The sequence below is a fragment of the Ciconia boyciana genome, chromosome 4, assembly GCF_034638445.1.
Source record: "Ciconia boyciana chromosome 4, ASM3463844v1, whole genome shotgun sequence".
NCBI lineage: Eukaryota > Metazoa > Chordata > Aves > Ciconiiformes > Ciconiidae > Ciconia > Ciconia boyciana.
In genome coordinates this window covers 48623824-48651723 of record NC_132937.1, presented here as the reverse complement: position 1 = coordinate 48651723, position 27900 = coordinate 48623824, and the positions used below count along the sequence as shown (strand labels likewise).

The following is a 27900-nucleotide window of genomic DNA, read 5'->3' as shown; positions in this document are numbered from 1 at the left end:
AAAAATAAATTCTCTTTAGTCAGGGCCTATACCCCTGAAATAATAATCACAATAGAAGAAAATATTTAACAATAAATGGCAGAGTGAATAAATTTTTAATACTAATAAGCAGTTCACAGATACCATTATTAAACAGATCAAAACCAAACTGAATTAATAAATTAAGTAAATCATCAATCACACCAATGGTTCTTTCTTGGTAATAAGACTTTTTTCCTAAGAAACTGTGATGTAAAATGAAGTACCATCTTCAAGATTTCTTTCCCCTCAGAAAAAAATGCAAAGGAAAAGTTGCGGTAAAAATTCTGCCTGATAGCAAGTAATTTTAATAGACTTTATTCCCCTTTCCAGCAAATCTCTCCTCACCATATCCCCCTCTCTTCACCCCTCATATTGTTTCGTTTCAGAGCTTCTAAGTTTTCTTAATTCCTTTTTCTCCTTTAAATTATTTCCTCTCTTTAGCACTTTTTTGCAAGCAAGAAATAATCTAGAAAGCAAACATATATATTACACAAATATATACATACATAAACACACAAACAGCCATAGTCCTGATTTTGCAAATGGTTATCAGACACACTTTTCCCCTGTGCTTCATACGAGGCAGTCAATAGAGGAATCCATATACATAATATAAAACTATAAACTTCTTTGCGTACCTCTTGGAAGCAAAACTACACAGAGCGTGAGAAGAAATGAAAGTTAGTCTATGCCTAAACACCGGAGAAAGCTTCAAATTCCATAAAGACTGCCCTGGCAGTCAGATTTAGCTGCTGCCTACAAGTTCTCATGGGGGCTCTCAGGTAGAAGTGGTTTTCTCCTCACAATTCAGAGAAAACACGCTGCCTATCATGCTTCTTAATAAAGTATTTTTCAGTTCTCCATAAGACCAATGTGGCTGTCTTGAATAACTACATGTATACCCAGTAAAATTAAAAAAACATTTATTACTACTGTACATGCCAGGGTATTTGATTTCACTAAGGAAGCACTTGTCAACTCCGTTTAATTTTTTAAAGAGCAGACAAGATCTTTACTATCTGTATCCTAAGATTCAACTCATCCTCCACTTTTTTGAAGAAAATACTACACCAGTATCACATGAACACAAGACACATTTTACTGATATAGAACAGCATTAGCATAAATTATTGCAGCATTCCTCCAGTAAAAGCACATGTGTAACAGCAAATAAATCTTTAACTGTCTTTCATTCAACCTTTTTTTTAGTGTTGCATTTCTTAACAATATGGGCCAATGTGGTCCAGAAAATGAAGTCATATCCACTGCTATTTCTTCAAAAGTTGAGAAGGAGAGGTCAGTGTTTAATGATTTTGTTCATTTGGAAGTGTAAGCGTAAACAAGTATCTGTAAACTAGAAAAGCATTTATCATATTATCAACTCATACCTCCATCAAAATACCTAAAGAAAAAGGTTTTCTTAGCTTCTATCCATGGTGTGTAAGGACTTCAAGGTTTAAGTAAATGTCTCTACTGCTTGGAATTTTAAAATATGCAGCGAGGTTTTCTTTAAATAGCACTTTTAAAATTCCTAAGAATCCAAAATAATTTTTATGCTATCATTGTCTTAGTTAAATTTGTCCTACCATCTTAGAAAATTTTGGAATTACCTATCTTTACATCCATTTTTCACAAAGATACTGTTCTTATGGCTGAGAAGACTTTCTTAGTATGTCTAATTCTATCAAAAAAATATATACTTAATCAATTCAAAACAGAGATTTGCCTTACTACAATAGGTGGTGTTTACCTTCTCTGTCTAAACACAAACGATCCATTATACAAGAAAAGCAGGTAAACATAAAGCAATGACCTAAGAACCAGCAGCTGACCAATTTACCACCTTCTCAGTTTAGATATATGATGCTGCATAGGTTTTCTCTTTTGTATGGGTATAAAAATAACCAATACTGTTTTATGAAATTACCAGCTACAAAATTTTCCATCTAAGTTTGCATGACTAGAAACTGCTAGAACTGAACTAATCATAACATATCTTTTATATATATCTTTCTAATGATTTTATGTTCTCTTCACAGGTATTTTGAAAAAAATAAGATCTTACGATCAAAAGAAAAAAATTTTTCTCATATACTTTAAGATACACATATACCAGAATCTATGTGTATAACTTTAAACCTACTTGTCTCTCTATTAAGGCTGTTCAATCAAGAATCTAAGATTATGGAGAAAGGACAGCAGAAGTCCTATTTAGGAAGTACCTTTAACACTGAATCTTATCTCCTACTGGGCCTACTGAGTTTACACTAGAGAATATGACTCTGATTCAAAAAAGCAATTAAATGCATGTTTAATGTAAAACATGTTAGGCAGTCCCAAAGGACAACTGAACCAAAGAAACTGATTTGAAAGAGGCCTTACAGAAGTTCCCTCAAATAGTCTTGGGGTTCCCACCTCATTAAACTTCTGAATGATATTGAATCATTACGATCCTTTTCTGTTGAACTCAAATAAGCCTTAGGTACTTAATAGTCTTTTCCTTTATAATAAAAGAATGCCCTACTGTGATGTACTTTACATCACAAATCTCATATTTCATAGCATTCTCAGCTTAAAAAAAAAAAAATACTATCTTAGCTTTTTAGGAAAGCTTGTCACTGTGAAGCAATTGTACCCCATCTGTTTGGTTTAGTCAGCTGAAACAAACAGGTAAATAAAATCATCTTTCATAAAAATTTAAACTTGCCATGACTTTGGCTCCCCAAAATGGAGATAATTAATACTGTAGAGATCCATGTCTTCAGTGTGCCATGCAAATGTTGTTTTCCACATGCCAAAATATAGATATGGCGTATTTACACCCTCAATAGAAATTCCACAGTCTTCTCCTACAACATCCAATATTGTATTAAGATGGGCGATATTCCATTCCTCAATACCCTGAAAAAGATATATAATAAATGTATTAATAAATTTATAAAGTCATGCAATTTTATATAATAGCCTCAGTAAAAAGATACACACCTGATCTAGCCCTTCGAAAGACTGTAGATTAATACAAATTTGTAAGCACTTCAGAAGACAGCTGAAGTTACCCAAAGAAAAATTATCTTGACCTTAGTAAGATTTAGATCAGGTTCTAAGTCTGAGATGTTCAGAGCAGAGAACATGAGGAAGTTCATATCTGCTTAATACTTAATACATTAAATCTCACACAGATTGAAGCACCATACACAATAGAAATGACAGCTGCAGACAAAATCTTTGATGAGTTGATAGCTGGAAGCCACTAAGTTTCACTGGGCCTATCTATGCTTTTTAATTACTTAAAAAGTAATACTAAATAGTATGAAAAATTATTTTAAAATTTTATTTACATACGCAAATTTACCATTTCTCTGAAAAGTATAAAAACTAAAACTATTACATCACTTCAGAGGTATTTCTAACCATAATGATGTACTGCATAAGAAATAGACCACAAAAGAAATCTATTGATTTCATGGGATTTCAGCTGCTTCTTTACATTATTGCCTATAAAATTTGTATATTAAAAGCCATTCAGAAAGCCATGCATGTAGTTTTTGTTGTATTTCAGATTCATCCACAAAGTGCAATTCTAATTTCAGGTAATACAGCATGTAAGAGTCAGTATAACCAAGATCAAAGCTACAAAACTGAAGAGGAAGAGATTAGACTTCACTATAAAAGCAATTATTAGCACCTCCAGGGAAGACATGGTGCTCAAGCAGTCAGAAAAAAAAGAAATATAATCAAAACTATCACAAACTCAATTCAGGCAAGTTTCTTTATAGGGAATACAGCCCCTAAACGTGCCCTTAACCATGACCTGCTCCTCACGCCCCATCACTGAGATCTGTACAGTTCTGGTAATCTCACTCAAATTTGGGAAACAAATTGATGGCAGGCTGCAGTCCTGATGCAGCTGACTAAGACTAAGAAACATGGTGACATTCAATAGTTGGGCAGGTAGTGAAGTAAGAATACAGGTTAAAGCAAGAAGTAATCAACATTTAATACTCTCAGTTTTCATTTCCTTGGTTTTTGAGATTTTATGTCAAGCATGTTACATATGCAGCAACTAGAACTGATATACAAGATGGTAACTTCTGTATGAAGTTCAACCTTCTCATTGAACAAGCACTTCTGACTGCCTGCTATGACTATTTCACTTAGTAAGAAAAACTATCTGTAAGTTATCTGGGACTTTTACAAAGGAGTAAAGGACTTTTACAGAATGAGTTCATTCCAGACAGCAATTCTTGTTCTTTTTTTAAAATGGAAGCTTTGGCTTTGATGCATTTGTGTGACATAAAGGCACTTGAAATTTAAAAATTAAAAGAAAAAAAATTAATATGATGACCATTATAAAAAAAAACAAAACAAAACAAAAAAAACCCACGACAATAGGAACTCAAATAGTAGATGCTGCTAAAATTTGCACCTTTCAAACCCAAAAATCTTAATCATCAGCAAGGTAGTACAATATAAAATTTGTTTGAAGAACGAATTTTAACTAATTATTCCTCAAATTAATTCACAGATATTTTTTTTTAAATCACATAAAATTTATCTTTGTTCACAAATTGTGCAGTCAATTTGGAGAAACAAATTAATACAGCAAAATAAGAGCAATGACTCAACCATGTAGGCACAGAGACACATACAGGGTTAGAAGACAACAATAAATACACCAGATAAAAATCCACTGTTAATCTAGGCAGTATACTCTTTCTGACCAAAAGCAGACAAGAAACAGTGTAAGCAAAGCAGTAGTTCCCCAGAACACCCTTCCAGCCTGCAGTAATTTGCAGATTGAAGATTTCTCCAGACAGAGGTGTTATCCATCTACTTAACAGTACCCTGTGGGCTTTTTACCAATTTATTCATCCAGTCACCTTTAATCCTTGGTAAGCTTTTACCAACCATAATGTCCCAAAATCTTACTCTTCTCTTACTAAGAATTAAGTGATAGTTAAGAGAATAAATTATCTTTTTTTTTAACACCACATCTCATCTGTTAAGTCAAGTCACAACTAGTCACCAACCAAACTGCTAATAGTTTGTCCCTAAAACAAAAGCAAATCCTCCCATGGAGAACAATCCTGGTAGAAAAAGCTTGCTTCAAAATACCGAACATACCAAATACACAATCCACAATGTCTACACTCAAGATGCATGAGCTATTTCCATTTCCTAAAGACTATTTTGGACAAGTAGTCTTAGCTCAAAAGAAAATGTTTACTGAAACTGGCTGAAATGCTAAAATGACACGGATTCTTCCCTCACAGATATATCTTTAATATTCCAAAACATTAAGTAAAATGCTTACATGAATTTTTAACTAAAATATCAATTCTAACTTTTCCGATACTTATATAACTGTTGTTAAATTTTACAATTGCAATGCACCCTAAAAAGATCACAGGAGCTGTAAAAGAGCAGTTTAACAGGTCAATACATAATAGTACTTCTCAAAATTAAAGTATACCTTAGCAGGTTATGCTATATTTAATAACCATTTTTAGAAAACCAGTACACATATTACTTGACCATGAAGGGTAGCCCCGCAGTTTCTTACAAATACAAAAACCCATTTAGACATTATAATCTATTCAATGTTAGGAAAATATCAAATATTTATTCTGCTCAGAATATCACAATAATATCAGAATATTATAATACTTTCAAGGGAATGTGTAAAGAAAGTGTTTCTAATTTATCGACATTTTTATGGCAAATTCTTTAAAGAATACCTGTCATCTTTGACAACTGTACCACACAATCCACCATTAGGAAAAAAGCTGAAAAATAACATATTTTTCTGTCTTTACTATAACAAAGAAATACAGGCTTGAAACATCTTACCGTCCATGGTCATTGCTATGCACATTAGACTTACCTTGTATTTCTTCAGGGAAATATCATAAGGTACATAGTAGTTTGTATAGAAAACCACTATTCCAATCTTCACTAATTTTGTAGATGATTCAAACTTACTGTAAATTACTATCAAGAGTTTTTATGACTCTCTTAACAGCCTTTGAACCAGCTTTTAATGCAATGTGGAGATAAAATGGGACACTTCACAAGCAGCTCTCAAATTATCTGAACACTTGCACAGTTTAGAAGGAGCTGACCCATTCTTTTCTCAAAGACACAAAGAAAAATGTAGCCTTCAGTATACTGGTAAAAAGTGAAGCTCAAGGTTGTAAGCAGTGACCTCTTTGCAGATAAGAATAAAACAGGCTCCAAATGAAATTCTTTTTTATTCATTTCCTTTTTTTAAGGTACTTACAATAGTGACATGATACTATCCTTTGCACTTTACTTGAACAAATCAGCCAACAGCATCATGTATTCTATTTTTATGAACATGATTTCTGTATGTATACATTAATACACACAAACCTTTTTCAGTGTTTAATTTTTCTGTGATTCTCTCATGGATTCATTTCAATATTAACCTGGCAAACAAGGCATTTGTTCTACAACTAGGATTAAAAAGCCCCTATGACTGACTGTAACAGCTCGAATAATAAAGAGCAGTAAAAAAAACTAATCAAGAGACAAAGTGAAAAGGAGTAGGAGAAACATACAGAAAAAATTGTGCTTGGTCATCCCCTCCTCTCTCCACACACCCATTCACTCACACCAATGAATATAATAAAAAACCTGACACGTTTTAATTGCTTCTTCAAAGTGCATAAAATACAGACAGAAAAATGCTATTAACAGAATCTCTGCACCATAAACACAGATTAACAAATACAAACAATCTCCCTCATTTGATCTGTTTTTTCTTCTCTGTATCTTTTCAGATATAACCATTGCTTTGCAGCACCCTTTTGAAGGGTGGGAAAAAAAAGCCGAAGCAAGCAGATTCTCTTTGGAAATGCACACTAGAAGCAAACACCTAAGTGCAGGAATGCTCACATTGATCTCAACTATGAGGAGATCATAGAGAAAGAACTTCTCACATTGAATAATATAATAATTTAGGTTGGAAAAGACCTTTAAGATCATCGAGTCCAACCATTAACCTAACACTACCAAGTCCACCACTAAACCATGTGCCTAAGCACCACATCCAAACATCTTTTTAAATACCTCCAGGGATGGCGACTCCACCACTTCCCTGGGCAGCCTCTTCCAATGCTTGACAACCCTTTCAGTGAAGAAATTTTTCCTAATATCCAATCTAAACCTCCCCTGGCGCAACTTGAGGCCATTTCTTCTTGTCCTATTGCTTGTTACCTGGGAGAAGACACCGACCCCCACCTCGCTACAACCTCCTTTCAGGTAGTTGTAGGGAGTGATAAGGTCTCCCCTCAGCCTCCTTTTCTCCAGGCTAAACAACCCCAGTTCCCTCAGCCGCTCCTCATCAGACTTGTGCTCCAGACCCTTCACCAGCTTTGTTGCCCTTCTCTGGACACGCTCCAGCACCTCAATGTCTCTCTTGTAGTGAGGGGCCCAAAACTGAACACAGTATTCGAGGTGTGGCCTCACCGGTGCCGAGTACAGGGGAACAATCACTTCCCTAGTCCTGCTGGCCACACTACTTCTGATACAAGCCAGGATGCCATTGGCTTTCTTGGCTACCTGGGCACACTGCCAGCTCATGTTCAGCCAGCTGTCGACCAACACCCCCAGGTCCTTTTCCGCCGGGCAGCTTTCCAGCCACTCTTCCCCAAGCCTGTAGCGTTGCATGGGGTTGTTGTGACCCAAGTGCAGGACCTGGCACTTGGCCTTGTTGAACCTCATACAATTGGCCTTGGCCCATCGATCCAGCCTGTCCAGACCTCTCTGTAGAGCCTTCCTACCCTCAAGCAGATCAACGCTCCCACCCAACTTCCTGTCATCTGCAAACTTACTGAGGGTGCACTTGATCCCCTCGTCCAGATCATTGATAAAGATATTAAACAGAACTGGCCCCAATACTGAGCCCTGGGGAACACTGCTTGTGACCAGCCACCAACTGGATTTAACCCAATTCACCATCACTCTTTACACTCAGCCACCCAGCCAGTTTTTTTACCCAGAGAAGCATATGCCCATCCAAGCCATGAGCAGCCAGTTTCTCCAGGAGAATGCTGTGGAAAACTGTGTCAAAGGCTTTACTGAAGTCCAGATAGACAACATCCACAGCCTTTCCCTCATCCTCTAAGCAGGTCACATAATCATGTGCTAAACAGGCAGAACTTTCTACATTTAAAAAAATGATGAGTCCATGTTCCCTCATTAAGTTACCCAGTAACATCCTGCACATACTTGTAGTGGGTTGACCCCGGCTGGATGCCAAGTGCCCACCAAAGCTGCTCTATCACTGCCCTCCTCAGCTGGACAGGGGAGAGAAAATATAACAAAAAGCTCATGGGTCGAGATAAGGACAGGGAGATCACTCAGCAGTCACCATCACGGGCAAAACAGACTCAACTTGGAGAAATTAGTTTAATTTATTACCAATTAAATCAGAGTAGGATAATGTGAAATAAAAACTAAATCTTAAAACACCTTCTCCCCACCCCTCCCTTCTTCCTGGGCTTAACTTTACTCCAAAATTCTCTACCTTCTCCCCCTCAGCAGCACAGGGGACAGGGAATGGAGGTTGCAGTCAGTTCATCACACGTTGTCTCCACCTCTCCTTCCTCCTCAGGGGGAGGACTCCTCACACTCTTCCCCTGCTCCAGCATGGGGTCCCTTCCACAGGAGACAGCCCTCCACAAAATTCTCCAACATAAATCCTTCCCACTGGCTACAGTTCTTCAGGATCTGCTCCAGCATGGGTCCCTTCCATGGGGTGCAGTCCTTCAGGAAGACTGCTCCAGTGTGGGTCCCCCATGGGGTCATAAGTCCTGCCAGAAAACCTGCTCCAGCATGGGCTCCTCTCGCCACAGGTCCACAAGTCCTGCCAGGAGCCTGCTCCAGCACGGGCTCTCCACAGGGCCACAGCCTCCTTCAGGCATGTCTACGTGCTCCGGCGTGGGGTCCTCCACGGGCTGCAGGTGGATATCTGCTCCACCATTAACCTCCATGGGCTGCAGGGCGACAGCCTGCCTCAGTGGGCTGCAGGGGAATCTGCTCAGGTGCCTGGAGCACCTCCTCCCCCTCTTTCCTCACTGACTTTGGTGTCTGCAGAATTGTTTATCCAACATATTCTCAATTCCTCTCTCCAGCTGCAGTTGCTGTTGTGCAGCAGCTTTTTTCCCCTTCTTAAATATATTATCACAGAGGCACTACGACCATCACTGATGGGCTCAGCCTTGGCCAGTGGCAGGTCCATCTTGGAGCCAGCTGGCATCAGCTCTATCAGACATAGGGGAAGCTTCTAGCAGCTTCTCACAGAAGCCACCCCTGTAGGCCCCTCCGCTACCAAAACCTTGCCATGCAAACCCAATACTATACTGTAAAGGATGGCATACAAGACACATATTTATGGTAGTTTGCAAAAGACAATCTGTAGGACTATCTCAGCAAGGATGGAAAAATCCACAATCTCTCTGGGCCAGCTGTGCCAGTGCTCAGGCACCCTCACAGTGAAAAAGTGTTTCCTCATGTTCAGGAGGAACATCCTGTGTTTCAGTTTGTGCCCATTGCCTCTGCTCCTGTCACTGGGCACTGCTGATAAAAGCCTGGCTCCGTCTTCTTTGCACCCTCCCTGCAGGTATTTATATACATTCAAAAGCTTCCCCCGAGCCTTCTCCTCCATAGGCTGAACCATCCCTGCTCTCTCAGCCTTCTCTCATGAGAGAGATGCTCCACTCCCTTCACCATCTTACTGGCCATTCACTGGGCTCTCTCTCTGGGGAGAGATGGGGAGCCCAGAACTGGGTACAGCACTTCAGGTGTGGCCTCAGCAGTGCTGAATAAAACAGGAGGATCACCTCCTTTGACCTGCTGGCAGCACTCCTCCTAATGCAGCCCAGGACACCGTTAGCCACCTTTGCTACATTAGCACAATGCTGGCTCATGTTCAACTTGACGTCCCCCAGGGCCCCCAAAGGACTTTTCTGGAAAGCAGCTTTCCAGTCTTTAACCCCAGCAGGTACCACATATACCTGGGGTTTTTCCTCGCCAGGTGCAGCACTTTGCAATTCCCCTTGTTCAGCTGCATGTAGTTCCTGTTAGCCTGTCTCTCCAGCACATCGAGGTCCCTCTGGATGGCAGCATGACCCCCTGCCATATCAGCCGATCCTCACAGTTTTGTATCATCTGCAAACTCTGCCCTATCATGCAAATCATTAATGAAGATGTTAAACAGGACTGGACCCAGTACTGATCCCTGGAGTACACTTATAGAAGTGTCCTTCTTGTTGCCTTCAACATCTCTCAGATTCACTTCCAGGTAGGCTTCAACGTTCCCAATTGCATTTCTGCATACTTGGACAGTGTTTCTATATTCCTCCCAGGTTACACACCCCTGCTTCTACCTCCTGCGTATTTCCTGTTTATGTTTGAGTTTTGTCAGAAGCTACTTGCTCATCCATGCAGACCCCCGGCATTTTTGTCTGACTTCCTGCTCATTAGGATGGACCGCTCTTGAGCTTAGAGGAGGTGAATACCAACCAGCTTTCTTGGGCCCTCCTTCCCTTCAGGCCTTATCTCACGGGACTCTTCCAAGCAGATCACTGAAAAGGCCAAAGTCTGCTCTCCTGAAAGCCAGGGTTGTAGTCCTGCTTTCTGTCTTGACACCTCCTCTTAAGATCCTGAATGCCACCATCTCATGGTCACTACAGCCAAGGCTGCCTTCGACCTTCACATCCACAACAAGTCCTTCCTTGTTTGTAAGTATGAGGTTCAGCAGACAACTTTGGTCAGGAAGTTGTCACTGGTGCTTGCCAGAGACTTTTGGATTGCTTATGCCTGCTGCTCTCCTGCAGCCTTAGGTTAAGCTACAACTCAGATGTCATCTCCAACGTATTTCATGGTCAAATCCAAACTCCACATATAATGTCGAGGTGCTACTTTAAAATCAAGTTAGCTGCTCTGTCAAGGGATACAGCAGGAAACTTGAGTACATCTGTTGCTAGAGTTAATATTACATTAGAGATGTACCTACAGTTTAGCAAAAATAACCAGCTGTTAGCCTACAAACTCCACTGAATCATTCACTCTTGTATTACTAATCAAATACGCTCTCCACAGCTTAGACATGGGAGAAGGCAGGCATTAGGAATTGTCTTATCAAGAGGAATAAAACTAGGAGAAGCAAAAGGGAAGTGATAACTTCAAGGCAGGAGCTGAAGAAAAGTGGTGCGAGAGAGGCAAGACAATATTTATACATGCTTCTTCCAAACCTTGGCTTTTCTCTACTGAATAGCAGATGCCATTGACAGCACTGAAGACAGATGCGTTTTATGCCCCATTATAAACATCAAATCACTCACTTTTCTGTGGAACTTCTTTTGAAACCAGAAAGATTCCCCCCCCCTCAGCTGCTAGATCAGTACATGTAGGGGTTTCATACAGCTTCCCCATCTGTCCACACAAATACGATTTCAAATTAATTAAAAAAAAAAAAAAAACCAAACAAACAAAAACACTAAAAAAAAAAAAACAAACAGGAAACAGAAAAGTTAGTTTGAGCTCCTTGTATCTCATACAACAAGGAAACAACTTAATTTGTGCCCTCAGTGATTCGTGGTTCAATTTAAACAACAGTTGGGAGTGGCACGGAAGTGGAAGGCCTAACGGTAGTTCACCAGAACACAGGCTGTACAGAAAAAGTAGGTGAATCGCACTCTTCAATTTACTCACAGGTACAATTACCAGGTAAGTTAACAAAAAGTTAATGAAGTTAAGATATCAGAAACAAAATCGCTCTCTTCCTTCCCCTTCCTGACAGGAACAGTAACTTTTTGCAACTGTTTCACAGACTAGTCATTCACAGACTAAGCTGGTTGAAGTTGGCATCACATTCACGCTAACTCACAAGGAAGACAGCTCTCTTGAAATAACATAATAAAAAATAAATAATCACTTCTCAATTAAACTTCCTAAACAATCATAACTCTTAGGTGTTCACAATCAATTCATGAATCAGTTTAACTGGTGTTTTATTATTGACATTATAAACTCTTTAAGGAATATTAATTTTCACTCAAGTCCAGATGACCTTATAGCAACAAAAAATACAGAACCTTGAACATGTATCTAATAATGTTTATAATCTTAACATAAATAATGATCCTTACAATCTGTTCCTTAGTGCAACGCTTTTTTCTTGAGTCACCTACATTATAATTTTCCTACAAAGCACTGTAATTAAATGTAACAGCAATTAAAATGCATACAGCACAAAATAATATTTCAAGCAAACATTCAACCATCTTAAATTTATTTTCTATAAAGCTCTATACAGTGTACAGAACACTTGTTCTCATCGATTATTTCCTTATTCATAAAGATTTAATCAGTGTTCAAAACTGTCAAATAACCATAAATACATTATAAATATACAACAGAGATTCTGGAATAATCCAAATATCACAAGGGTAAATTTTGAATCATTGGTGGTAGTTGTCAAATTTCGAAGCATGCATTTATAGTTTTGTTCCTGGTTTTCTGGTTTTTTGGGTGTTTTTTTTTTTTTGCTGTTCCATATAACACAGGCTTTATAACTTTGACCTGTCTTCCAAACCCCTCAGAATCTGTCATCCTCTGATCTAAGAAAAGCAAACAATACTACAAGATCTATGATCTCTCTGGCACAGTGTGAGCAAGGCGCTGAATTCCACAAATAACAATATTGTTTCTTAAATAATTAAATAGTAAAAATTAAGGCTTCATGATGCTTCAGATACAGACGTCTCAATGTAAAAATGAACATCACCATGTGGAAAAGCTAATGTAATTGGTAAACTTTTAAACTAAAGAATAAGGGCTTGCAGCACAGCAGCATAGTCGTCTTGCAGCACATCTCTCACTAATTGCCGTGGCCCAAGTACACGTATACAATCACACTTTCACTAAGTTCCTTGTGTTTTTCTACCTGGAATTCTGCCAGATATTTACCTTTTACTTTTCTGTATTAAATGCAACATCTATAACACACTGTTTTCTATAAAATGCTTTTGTAAAAAGCAAGCATTTGGTTTGGTTTATCGCAAATAGGCTGTTATGACAAATTAATCCCGCCATCCCCTTTCTGCTGTGTGTTGGCCAAAATGTAATCTACTTGTATTCATCTCCTTTCCCCAAATAATGACAATCCTGAAGCAAACTGAATGAAGACATAGGCATAACTTCTAATTCCTAACAGAATCAAAAAGATCCATTCTTAGCACTATCTTCACGCACAAGACATGAAAAATATTAGTTGTGCAAGTACACCACCTGCTGGCCAAAAATTAACTTAGGCAACAATATTCTAAGATAAAACATTTTGATTAGTGGCATCCATAACTTTCTCACCAACAATTTGGTACCAGGGGTTTTTCCTTCTTTTCCTCTAAACCCCACTGAGCTGTACACCGTGACATGGCAGTCACATTAGCTGCTCAGTCTGTTCGCACTCTTTCCTCAGTGTCTATTCCCTTTGCTAACATTTCTCCTTTGTTATTTGTTTATATTTAAGTAATACCCATTTAATCATAGCCATTAAGATTTTTTTATTCTACCTATTACTGTTTTCTTCTCCACTCCTTTATTCCCCACCCCCTGCAACTTTCAGTGCTTTCTTTGTCTCCTCATCCTATGCACCTAACATCTGAGTTAGGATTGCTGAATGCTGCTCTTCCCACTTCACCCTTTGCTTTTTTGACCTCCCTTCCTCAGGCTCCCAACCTAATGAATGCAGTTCCAGGAGAAGGAAATCTGACCTCTTCGACCGGTCAGCACTTCAAAAATTGGATACTACTGCATTCTCTTTTCTTTGGAAATGTTGTAACCCTACTGGAAAAGTAACCTTAAGATACTAAAGACCAAAGAAAACACAATCAAAACGAATTGTACATTTGTAAAAAGCTATGCCAGAAGGCATTACCTGCCAACATTGAAGAAAAAAAAAATATCAGACAAGAAAAAGAAAAAGGGCAAGGTTCTATTTCCTGAAAGAAATACTGCTTTCCTGTGCACCATTTTGGTCTCCACAGAGCAACAGCCATCTAGAATGTCTCTTCGCCAAGACACCCCAAATCAGAATCTTCAATTATTTTCTAAATAATTTTTATACAGCTATTTGGACACACAATAGAATTTGGACTTCCTCCTTTCTCTAAACAATAGATCATTGGAAATTTATAGCTATCTTTCAAAGATCACATAATGTAGTGCAAAAATTTAATTGCCTTAAGCTATCTTGGCTGACCATATTTATCTTTGGACAGAATCTTCAAGTAATTTGTCTTCTGTGAAGAAATATGAAACATTAGCAAGAGTCACAGACCATCTGCCACAGGGAAATTCTACTTTTTTTTTTTTTTTTTTTTGAATGACTGGAGAAGGCAGTTACATAGAACATGTAATAACTCAAGAACTCCACACATGGTAGACTCCTTTGGAGAAAAGTATGCCCTGTATTTTTTAAATCCTGAAATCTTTTTTGAAATGCTAACATTTCTTCTGTCAGTCTCATTACTTAAATAATCCTTTCAAAATCTAGTTCCTATAGCTACTTACATAGCCTAATTGATATCAATGGATATTCTGTAATTCTTTGGATAACGAGATCAGTGTTAAGAGCCCCTTTTTATCCGTGGAGATCTTGGCAAGTAACCAGCAAAATTAATTTCCTTAGGAAGTTTCCATTCCGATTTAATTCAGAGGTACACAGTAATTGCAAGCACATTTCCAGGAAACTGCAAGCATTCCAAGCATGTATAAAGCATAGCTATCAATTGTCCTCAGTGAAAGAGAGAGAAATAAAGTATTTCATCTTTTAATTTTAAAGTAAAAGTTATTTAAAATATCACTAAAGTTCCACAGAAGTAACAGATAACACACATACTAAAATGTTAATAAACAAATAAATAAATAGGAAGGAATGTCAAAGTTCTGGAGAGTTCAACGTGAAGAAAGGGAAGAGTCTTATGATCAGGAAGAGTAGCAATATCCTACTGTCTAAGGACAGAACTGTCTGACTCTTGCAGATGTAGAGTTAATTTCAACCTTGCTTGGAGTCCTTAAAGTGAGTAACACAAAGATTTCAAAAGACAGATTCTCAGTCATAAAGCAAAAATGTATCCTGTAAGTATAGTACCCTTTAAAAGAGGGCTGGAAGAGAGAAAACTTCATAAAAAGCTATGCATACTTCATCATAAATGCTCCCATTGATATCTGCTCCATAAATTGGTGCCACAAAAGTCAAGTTCTTCCAGTATTTACGCTCCAGATCTTCATAATCTACGTATCTTGGGGTGCAGTATCTGCAGAGGAAGAGGTAGGCAAAGGTTCAGCATAGTCTTTCAACAACCACCTTCACAATGGAACATGCTTCTGATCCTGCAAACTGAATTCAAAGAGATCACTTTATTTCAAATTCACTGAAGTAGAGGAATTATTAGTTGTCCTGAATTCTTAGTTTCATGATTCACCATAGCATGTAACCTCCTACCTGACAGCTACAGTAACTGAAGTCATACACCTACCCATACATTTTTTTCCGTTTCCAGCTGCTAAACAGCACATCTACTGACTGTCCTCAGGCTGAGGCCCTCCCTTTTGTTTCTCTTCCATAAAAAAAGACACACATGGAAAAGCCACTTAACTGACACGTATTTGTTATTTTCCTGCCTCACTACCAGCTCTGCAAAGACAGAGAGGTAGGTCCTGCACAAGCCTGTCTCAGAACAACTCAAATGTACTAATTCTGCCAAGTAGCAGCCCTGCCAGGCAAAAACAGTACTTTCTTCTCTTCTTCCTTCCCCAGAAAAACCTTTTGAGAAAAGGCATAATGTTTCAAACAGTTGATACCAAAAATTCTACCATGCAGTGAAAGAAAAAATATTTTAGGGAATTTTTCTTTTTAATCCTTTAGTGCAGCACAGGACACCATACTTTTATATGCGTAAATATACTTATGTATATACTTTTGGAAGGTTACTCAAACCTTATGCAAAATCTTGTGGGAACACAACACAAGCACACTACCATAGAAAACATCCATCAATAGCTTTGCCTCAGGATCCTTTTCAGACCTCTGTTCTCCCATATTTAGGTCTTCAGAAAAGAAAATTTGCTCCCCCATTATGCAGCTCTGAGAAGTAAAGCTTCACATTAGCATTGCCAACTTACTACACTTGAACTACTGGAAAGAAAATCCAAACATACAAGAATTAAGTAGACCAGTATACATCATGTGATAACACAGAACAGAGACAAGCAAGTTAGCAAAACACATCTTAGCCAAAGCATTCTCAGCAATGGAGTTGTTTCAATTATTTCTCATGATATGGCTCAAGAAACCAGACTGCATTTCTCCTTGGCACTGAGTAATATGGATACATAAACTCAGTTACCATAACACAAGTATCTTGATTATGGGATGCAGGTATGCCCATATTTCCCAGAGGTCAAGGTGGAAAAGCACTTTGGTTCAATGAGAATGCCTTAACAAATAAAAGATGCAATGCATTAGACTGAGCACACACAATCATTTTAAAGGCAACTATGATTTAATTCAGATGTTCATGGCCCTTCTCTCTTTCCCAAAGGAAATGGATAACGCCACAATACTCAAGAAAAGAGTCTTTAACAGAGAATTCTTTTTCATTAAGGAACAAAATTATTTTTATGGGAGAAGAGGGGCTCTCAGCTACTTAATAGTTTAAGAAATATAGACTATATTAAGAGTGTCATAGGAGGTTATATGACACGTTTTCTCAAGAGCAGTGATGAAGATTTAGAAAGACCTACAGTTAGTAATAGATAAGAAGCCCTCCCAACTGTTCTTAACTTTACCTATGAAATGAAGTTGCAAACTGATTTCAGTAAAAAAAATGGAAACTGGAATCAGAAACACTTCCAAAATATCTTCCATGATGAAGAATATAATAAACTTAACTAACATCATGATACATATTAAAACCTTCACAGTATCTTTGCATTATCAAACTATTTTAAGAAATTAGTGCTTCTCATTTTATCATGGGTTAATAAAATGTAAACTTTAAACATATATGAACAGGTATCATAGAAAATGACATCAGATACCATACAGGTTTCATATTTTATTCTCCCCTCTAACAGTTACTGAACAAATAATTTTAAGAACAGGTTCCCATTCCCACTTACAAGTGGGAGAAACTTTCTTACAAGAGGAAGAAAACTGTGATAACCTCAATTTTTCACAAGCAATATATGGGCAGAAACATACCGATCCTTTTTAATTGAAAAAAAAGGAGATCAGTTTTGCACTTTTACAAAGGCATGGATATTATGGAACATTTGCTGAGGAGCCTCTTTAAAAGCTTTTCATGTCCTAGTTTTTCCTGATCTTGATAACAGCTTCTCTTCTTACCTCTTAATTTCTTAAATTAACTTATGAGAGAAACTTTCCTTCAAACTAGGGCAGTGTTACCTTCCTTCATTATATTCAAATATCCTTTCTCTCTAGGATCCTTTGACTCACCTTTCAGAAACTATTTCCAGCCAGTTTTGAGGAAATAATGAAGTAAAATTTATTCTTTTTATGCGGCCAAAAGAAATGGGGAAGAATTCCTTCTATCACTTCCCTCTTCTTGGAATGCCCATCAATTTGAAACTTTTTTGTATAGTGCCTAGCCCTTCATAGACTTTTTTCCCCTCCCTTAATATCCATCTTGCCATAATGGGGACATAGACGTTTGCTAGGTGCAGTTGAGTTCTCTTAGATTAATGCAAAAAATTCTGGGCAAGTTAAAAAAGATGTTGCGTTTTTTTCAGAATTACATGATGATAGGCCATTCCAGTACCTAGGCCAAAAGAAAAGAATTAAATATTGAACATTAATAAGTGTACTCAAAATAAATTCAGACATAAGTCTGTATCACCTTCATTATTTTCAACATAAGCATTTGTTAGAAGAGAAAGAAAAAAAGGTAGACAGAAAGCATCATCGCGTTTTTCAGATCGTGTTTTTCAGATGCTTTCTTGCTGCCATGGTACCAGATGCTTTCAACAACAGAAACACTAACAAGATTCATACTGTGGTATCCTTCCACCACTTAGGAGACAGGAAAACCTTTACTAAGTAAGTGAAAAAATCACCAGCTGTCTAGCACACTTCAAAGAAACCACAATATAGGAACAAATAAATATTCGCCTTTCTAAGCAAGACCCCCATATACATACTTGTCACTGTTGGCCAGCTGCTTGAATTCCTTCACTGTCATTGGCTTTTTCTGAATGTTGTACTGTGTGAAGAGCCCCGACTGGCCAGTGACCATCTGCTGAATTGGAGCTGGAATCACCAAATCTTCAATATCATTATAATGTTTTCTTGGCTTCCACTCCTTCGGTGGGATAACCTTTATATTCAGAAATAAAAAACAGGATATCAACAGTTGCAATACCAATTCAAAACATTCTGGAAAAATCAAAAGAACCAGGCAAATATGCCCACATGATCAAATGAACACTTGCTCACCAGCTGTTTCACAATAACTAACTGACCATGTAAATGCTCCTAGATAATGCAGAAACCAATTCAAAATGGGCATAGTATTACCTCAATTCACAAGCAGCAACTCACTAATCTACAGAAATTCAATCATGTGCAACTGTGCAACATACACATGTATAATAACAGGACAGACAAATATTTTATAATCAGAAAGCCTTATAATTCACAAACACTTCATACTCCATGATATAAAATTTTTATCCTCAATTTAAACAAATAAAAAAAAAGATTCATACAAAAGATTGACATTCCCCATCCAAATGTTATTTGGTGTAAACAGTATGAATAACTTTATTTCTTACTGAAAAATGAAAAAATACAGCTATTTTAGAGAGCTTTAGATCTTACAGGCTGTTTAACTTACTCCCTATAAAACTGCAGGGTACAACTCTATTACAGTAAGAGTTTGCACTAATTTAGATATACTAGTTTTTATATTAACATGATTTAAACCTTGTAATTAAAGATTAAAGCTATGTGCAGTTTAACCAATTGTGAAGTTAACAGTTTTACTTCAAATACCACAGAATTGCCCAGAGTCTATGAAAACTCCTCAGCAGATTCTAAAGTGTTAGCAATAAAGTCATCAGGAATTTCAAAGAAACCTGTAGTCATACCAGTGTTCTTTAACAGGCTGTGTAATTTTGAACATTCCTTGCATATATTATCTGAAAACAGAAAACTCTCTAGATTTGACATTGCAACAGTTTTAAAACACAGCAACAGACATTTTTAATATATATTTTGGTTTTGAACTTTTACTTGCTTTCGAACTTTTACTTGCCCAAGGGCTCAATGATATGTTCTTTGATCCACTCATATTCATTCTTTTCCATGGTGCTCAAATCAAATTTTCACAAGCATTAGCTTGGAAACTTTCAAAGTAACATACACAAAGAAGGAAGGCTTTCATAAACATGCATCTACCACGTATGAATTACGTTACCTGAATAATTAATTCACATCTCAGAGGTAGCCTTTACACAAGGCTAGCTAGGCTGTTCCTCTAACAAGCATTTCAGGATTCCACACAATATTGTCCATTAGAGATTTTGCTATTACCTCACTCTGAGAAAGTAAAAATTTCTAAAAAATAATACAGATAGATCCTGAGATCATTTGCTATCTTTGGAAAACAATCAGAAATGGGCAAATTGTAATGCTAATGTACTCAAATAGCCCATCCCTCAAAGAAATCTGATCAAGACCATTCACACTAGCAAGCACACATGAAAACAGAAACATCAAGCTGAAGAAAACTTATCAGATAGTAACATACTTCCATACCTAACATTTTTATTTTAAACATAAACAGGCATTATTATCCAGTTTTTACACAGATGCAACTCCCTCTTTTCCTTTTTTCCTTCTCAGCTTCCATGGGACTTCAGTCGTACAGGGACTACTTAGCAAGTTTCAGTGTTGTTTGCTTTTAGATAAAAAAAATAATCGAAACATCTTGTGATTCCTACTTGTTTCTTTCACACAAATCTTAAATTATATGCACATCAAAAAAATACAAAATGTTGGTTTGGAAGCAGAGAATTCATGCATTCAGAATATACGCATAGAAATCAAATATGTGCACAGAGATTTCCATTTTCATGATTATATTAAGCATGAACTTGTAGGTTTGGCTCAAATATATGAATACTGAAAAGCAAAAATTACATTATCTTATTTAATTCAAGGTCAGTGTGTTTTAAGCAATAAAAATATTTTTGTGAATACAGGTTCAAAATATCCCCTTCCAGCTAACTGGAGCATGTTTATTATTGTTGTAATTAGTGTACTGGTTACAGAAGTGAATTTTGTGGGGACTGATATGCTAAGCATCATTTTAAAATAAAATAAAAATAGATCCCTGCCCCAAACAATCTGCATTTTCTAACAAAGGTCAGGGCAAGGAATGGAGATGTTTATATATCATGTCCAAAGCGACACACAGCTAGTCAGTATCACAGTTGGAAATAATGAATTGGTCTCTTGAGTTTTTACCACTGACCTGTCCCACTGAAGCCTCTTCACGTTCCCTTTAGTAAAAATAACCTCTTAAAATTCAGGCAAGTTATGTTTATTCCATGGAAGCAACCTAGATCGAATTCATCAGCCAAGCTGTTCAATGCTCAAATATAAAAAAGGAAAAACCTAAGGCAAGACTTTCTCATTTATACATCTATATCTGTAGATACAGATATCTCTCAAACATCCTAAGCATATTAACACTATCTAGTGTTATTTATTGTGATATATATTCAGTTTTAGATAGGGATGTCTTAGGTATACCACTCAGTCTCTTCCATGAAGGCTGCACATTAGTACAACGGACATTATTTCAGAGTGCTATCAACGCGTAAATTTCTGTTAAATGCTCTATCATATACTGGTAATCTCCTGCTCTACATTTGATTCTGAATGGCACTGGCTACTATTTCTATGTAGATACTTCTGCCCCAACTTTTCTGAAAATTGTCTTTCTTGTACTTGCCAACATCTGCCTTCAGTACCATGTTCCAAAATTACTTTTCTACTTGCCAATGTGACTGCAAATTAATTTAACTATTTTGATCTATATAACTGCAGTTTGAGTCTCCAAAACACTTCTTATTCAAGTAAAGAGCAGCTAGTCTATCAGTGTGCTTTGTTTTTCACTTCTTCTATTGCTTTCATTCCTTTTTTTCTTTTTAAATATAGGATCCTCTGTAACAGTAAGATTAAAATACATTATCTATGCCTAAAGCTCATTCCAGACTTTCAAAAGCCTAATAGAAATTTTTTAGCCAATTTGCTCCAGGGATGCCACAGTATATAATCTGCTCTGGAAATGGTTTAATGTTGTTTGTCTAGTACCTTAATCATTTGTTTCAGGCATAGTATTAGGAACTTTTTTTCTTTTTTTTTAACATTTTATTCCTCGCACTCCCCCCCCTCGCCACAACATGTGCAAGGCTTATCACCATTTTATCCGCATGTACATACACATATTCTTCTGCACAGGTAAGAGGTCTTCTCCCCTTACACTTTCATATTTAACCTAAAGTGTTGGGTACACCTACTCTGCTTATGACCTCTGTTTAGAGGTTAAATTACTGTTTCTGCATATGCAAATAGCTCCTTTGGTAGTCTTTATTCTCTTTGCATTCATACCTGAGTCTATACATCCTAGACTTAATACAAATTAGGTCCTCTGTAAGTTCATTTTATATTACTATCAAAACAGGAAAACATATTTCATTCTTGTTACTTTAAATCCAATTTCCAAAACTCAGAAAATGTCCCTTAAACTTTTGCAGTATGAATTACTGACTTGATAAGATTTGTTTTAAAAATACTTAGTTGGTTTATTTTTTAAATATAAATACAATTTTTTGAGATAGATCAAAAAATAGTGAAAAACAGAATATAAAAAGTCTCAAGACAACTGAGTAATATGTAGCAACTAACTGACAGGCTGAAAACAGCTAGGGATGCTTTAACTGCTATTCTAGTATCAAGCAGAAGAAGGGGAAAGCAGACCTACACGGTATGGTTAGAAGGGCCCTTCCTCAGTCACAGTACAACTGAAACACGACTAATGTAATTAATCCTTTTTAAAAGGCTTTGTTATGCTTTCTTGTATCATAACTATTCCAGGTGTTCTGTAAACCCAGGTCAGTAGATATCCCGCATGCATATAAACACAGATATATAAAAAAAATTTTTGTGCTCCTGGGATTATCACATTTTAACAATCTGTACATGGAGAAGACTGTCCCAAATGGTTTTGAAATGTGATAGATGGAATGGGAATTAAATCCTAGGTGTATGGCCAAAAAATGGAGATACACACATTTTCAATCATATAAGCACAGGGATATTAACTTCAAACAAGCTAAATTATACTATGCAAAATATCACAAATCCCTGACTACATGGCCAAATTCTGCCCTTATCAGATATGTTCAGTGCTATGAGAGTAGCAACAACCTCTGCAGATCAAATCCTGGAATTATTTTTAAAACTCAACTAATTTCCAGTTTCTCTTAATTGCATGTATGTGTACAATTTCAGAGAACAGTAATGTGTTGCCAAATTTTTCTATCCCTACTACCTGATAATGAGATCTAATAATCATCTCATTGAGAGATGATGTTAATGAGAGAGCCAGAAAAAAATATAATTTCCTTTTCTGAAAAAAATTGTATACTCCAGATAAAACTACAAAATAAATAGCTATAGTTTGATAATGGCAAGAACAGTGAAAGATTCATCCTTAAGGAAGCAGCTCATGATCTCATGAGGAAAGGAAGTGGTTTCAATTTGTATCTGAATACATTTAAAAAAACTTTAATGTTGCTTGAAAATTTAAAAATTAATACAGGTTAAACAGTGTTAACTAGGGATATGCATCTAAAATTTACTACCCACTTCTCATACTAATCTTGAAAGCTGTCATATCTCTGAAGTACTTTGTCATTTAAATTACTAGAATGGACTCCTCACTCATTTTCAATTCAGTTATGCGATTCTAATTTACATCTTGCAGCATTACACCACAGTGAAGAAGAAAAGACCACAGTCTAACCTCTGTTCTTCTGTTGCCATGATCACCATTTTACAGATTGATTTTTGACTACATTAGTGTTAAAGCAAATTAAATACAGTATATGCCTGCATCCATTCCACAGCCAACATCTCTTTAAAATACTGAAACACCTGGTAGGTATCACCGTTGCATCTAGTATTTTTAAAAAGTCAGTTTCAGGTATTCATTCTAACCTAAAAAGATAACTACTACTTTGGCCCATTACAATGTTCATTTAAGGTGTTTCAACTTCACAACAAAGTTTACAGGAAACAAAGTTTACACATTAACATTAAGTGCCACTTTTTTTAAAATTACAGCATTAGTATATTTTATTGACATTATGTCATCTTTGCCTTTCAGTAACAACTGAATATTCAGATCATACACACTTCATATATGCAAGACTTAATCTCATGCTTGGTTACTGCAGAAAATTATGCCTGTCCAGAGTCTTCACAGGGATATCTCCAGAGAGAGAGAGAGAGAGAGAAAGAGAAGCACAACACTAGGAGTAAGGATATGAAGATGACACCAATATCACAGAAATTTTAAATTATACAATAAAGGCAAAACTGTTTTGCATTCTTTTCTTTCACATTCCTTCCTAACTATGACCGTTGCTCTCCTCAGGACATCCTCAATGGCTCTGCCCTTTTCTCCTACACTGGCTGCACATGGAGGTTTAATTACTGGATGTAAGGAAAGGAACCAGAACCAGAATCAAGATAAGGAGCCAAACAGAACAATGAATGAAGCCATATTCATGTCTCCAAAAAATCTGAAGAATATTTCCAATAAGACAAATTCATTACCTTCTTACACTTCCTACTGGCTGAAATTCTGCAACCAAGAATGCCAAGACATGGCATGGTCTTTTCCATGGTCATACACCATGGTCTTTTCCAAGACATGGAAAAGTCTCCTTTTCCAGGTATCCTGAAGTTCACATACACAAATTACTAGTACACTGGGCTCAAACCATGACATATTTTAGTCCCACAGTTAATGTTAAGTATACCAGCAGCCTCAGAAGAGCATTTAGCATCATGCACCAGGAAGCCACTGACCAGCGTTCCCAGCTGCTTCAATCCCTGGCAGAAAAGAAGCAGAAAAGAAGAAGCACAAAAAAACCTGATGGAGAGTAACTGAAGCTCTTATTTATTATGAATGTCTCAGAAATAAGAACAGAAGTTTGCATAGGCTTTTTAAGGATTATAGTACCATATTTGATGATACATGTCCTGAGAATTGTCAGAGAGGTAAACAGATATACAGTTTTTAAAGGAAAATTAAATACAAGGTACTTTTTTTTTTCCCCCCAAATTAAGAAGCTTCTGGTTTTGAATACTACCAAATGAAAAGATTAGTTGCCATCTAGGACAGACATAGCCATGATAAAGAGCATATCACAAATATTCTTCTTTTTAAACAAAAGTAGTTCATTTTGGGGGGTTTTTTTCCAAACATATTACACACTAATCCTGGCTCATATAATACCTTCCTCATATAGCCAGAGAAAGCAAGAAGTACAATTTATGCATACCTTTCTTTGTTTTACACGCAACATACCAAAGAAAGCAAGCACACTATATATGAATAAAAAAATTGAAATAGAAGAAAATCAGTATCACCTCAGTGGCTGGTCATAAGGCACTTTCTATTTCTTTGGCTAGATCCCCATGAAACAGGATTAGAAACTACCAACAGCTGAAATAAAGTTATTTATAAAAATAACATGAAAATAAGAAATTTTTTTAATGTTGAGTCCATGTATGTAATCCACAGAATGATACATAGCTAGAATCTCCTGCTCACATTCATGTTAATGGCATAAATCTGTTGAGCAACAGATGTCACTATGATTAATTTGCTGTTAAGTTTACTGTTCAAGATGAGAGAACTGCAATAGTTCATCCCCACACAAACAAATAGTTTCCATAATATAGTTGAATATGTGAAAAATTAAGCTCAGGCTTTCCCCTGTTGTCTATTCATCACATTTCTACTCCTGTTTGCGGAGAAGAGTGTGAAAATATGACCTATATGTACTCTACCCTCAGAAATCAGAAAGCAAATAAACTACTAGGTTTTCAAAGTGTGAGGGGTTCAGTTTTGCTTTGTTTTACAGGAAGCAGGGAAGAGGGAGTGGGCAGGGGGAAACCAAGGACTGCAAGTCTTGTTTCTCTTCTCTCAATTTTTAAATGTCTTGACTTTGCAACTTTAGCTTAAAAACCCAGTGACAAAGACGGTTATTCCCACTGACTACTTACAATAACTAAGCTAGTATTTCTAGACCTGCACTGTGTCCTGCTGGTTTGAAAAGCGGCAAAACAGATTGCCACAAAAACAGATTTTGCTATTGTAAACATGGAAACAATTGACAGAGACAAAACAGTACGCATCCTCTTCATTAGTTTGCATGGAACATCAGAGATACTAAAAAGCTCTTGCTTAAAACAGTAACAGATCAGTATCTATTCATTGAAAATAATTTGGAAAAAATGTTAAATACTAAAAAAGGTCAGTTTTGCAATCAGCAAAATACAAATACTGGGAAAACAGGTATTAGGAACAATTTTCCTTCTACATTAGAGATGTTTACCTTTGCAACTCCAGCCCTATGAGCACCTTGTGATTCCATGTACGCTAAGTATTTGTTGAACTCCCTGAATTCATCCATCGAAGGCCTAAAAGTCATGATTTTGCAGCTTGGGTTTGGAGGACTATCTGAGATGACAGCAGCCATTGTGGTTCACTTTCAATCCAGCTTTAAAAAAAAAAGAAAAAGAAAAAAAAGTAACATACACTGGAAAGAATAACCTGTAAAACAACTTCTGAGATTCGACATGCACATTTCAAACAGGAAAAAAGCTTCAAAATCCTCTGCCCATGCAAGCATAAAAGGCACAAAACAAATGTTTACTTCTTCTCTTTACTCCTTTAAGAATACTCAGCCCTTATCCAGCACTAACACTATAATGAGTGACATTTATACAATCCAGTCCCATACTTCTGTTTTTATGGCACATTTTCTCAAGTTTTTTATGGCACATTTTCTCAAGTTAACCTTTAACAACACACTAGCAGTTTCTTGTGTTGATCCATCTGCAGGTTGCTGCATTTCTCTGTCTAGAGATTTACATTACACAGGCACAACCTAGAGTAACAAAGCTACACATTTGATAAAATATCACTATTCCCATTTAGTATATGGAGAAAACTGATTACTCACTTCCCACTCACACTGCAAACACAGAGAAAGAGCACCTGAATTTCCTAACTCACATCAGCAGCTCAACAACAGGACTATATTACCCCTCATTCTCTGAAACCTCTTCAACAGAAACAAAGCATGCAAATAATACACATGAAGACAATTGGTGTTTCCTCTTATTTCCATTTCTGCATTGAGGGTGGCTAAAAACAGTCATATTTCTGTTTCATACCAAGATATAGTGCTCTTGAAAGGACTGATCTTTAGGCAACTGACAGATATATTTTAGCTTCAGTGGGTGTTGTAATTTCCAACTATACATCACCATGTGCCATCTATTGTTCACAAAATTCTTCCTTAGTCTTACAAAGGAGCTCATCCCAGAATGCAAATAACTCAACTGTGACTAGCTTTTTAGTGATTTTGCTTTCCTGAGCATATAATTTAACTCATTCCTCATTTTCTCCATCTGCAAAATGCATGCAAGTGTGTTTTTTATGCCACACACTGTCACCCTAAGTTTTGCCTGTATGTCAGTGTATTAGCCACTAATTTCACTAGCTTCATGTCCCTTCTAGCTTGGTATGAATCACGGCACAAGAAAGCTGTATGTGGAAGACACCTTTATGTCTTTCCATGTTTCACCCTCCTACCAGTATTCCAACATTTAGCTTGCCCTTTGTGTCCTTATTTTTCCTCTCATTTTGCCTCCCCACTTCACCCAGCACACCACCCTCCATTCTTCGCACTTAATTAATTTCTTTTTCCACACTCCCACCTTCAGTAACATCCTATTCCCCTCCCTGCACTACTTTCCATCCCTGTTTGAACTGAAATAAACTAGATTTCTGGAACTCTTCCATTCTGAAAAACAGTACCACTTTAATTTGGGGGTATTTTCACATTTAAATTATCAAGTCCATATAGGCAAACACACCTCAACATGTACAAGTAGGATAACTTCCCTCAGTAGTAAACAGCTGGCTTGTATATAATACACCCTTCATTTATTCCCATCCATTAAAGTTCCATATATAATCTTGCTGCTATGATCAGCCCCAGGAAAATGAAACCTGGATTTACGACCAAAGGTGAAGCTATGCTTTCCTTCATTGCAAAGTGCAATAGACAGTGCTTACTATTTATAATGCTTCACTGGCAGTAAAGTAACACCAGAAATATAATCAAACAGGATATTTGATTTCTCTGTACAAAATCAGCTTTTAGGCTTTCACCTTTAGATGTATTAAATAAGTATATACACCAGTGAAATACACATACATACACACACCCCCCACCTCCAAAAAAACAAACTCTCTGCTGTTTCTTCACTGGGAAAAAATGTAATAGTCCTTCATTACTCATCATTTTACACCTTTCAATCCATTCCACTGACTGTATATAAGATACCCAGCAGTCAGTAGTTATTTCATCATAGCATGCAGATTAACATCCTTCCCTCAACTCTTCCAGTATTCTCCAACATTGTCAGTGCAGTTTTGGGGGGCTATGCAG

General features: G+C 36.9%; 1 protein-coding gene across 7 annotated transcripts in view; it reads right to left on the bottom strand.

The window, feature by feature from the left end:
• Positions 1-27900, bottom strand: part of KDM4C (lysine demethylase 4C) — a 275362-nt gene that overhangs the window by 234138 nt on the left and 13324 nt on the right. For all 7 annotated transcript variants that reach the window (XR_012042211.1, XR_012042210.1, XM_072859870.1 and 4 more), the window contains exons 2-5: positions 25774-25938; positions 18274-18449; positions 15254-15368; positions 2729-2922 (exon numbers count right to left, since the gene is read on the bottom strand). Coding sequence is in view for 5 of the 7 variants with exons in the window: in XM_072859870.1 (XP_072715971.1) it covers positions 2729-2922; positions 15254-15368; positions 18274-18449; positions 25774-25917 (629 nt within the window). In the remaining 2 variants the exon portion in view is untranslated. The remainder of the gene's footprint in view (positions 1-2728; positions 2923-15253; positions 15369-18273; positions 18450-25773; positions 25939-27900) is intronic.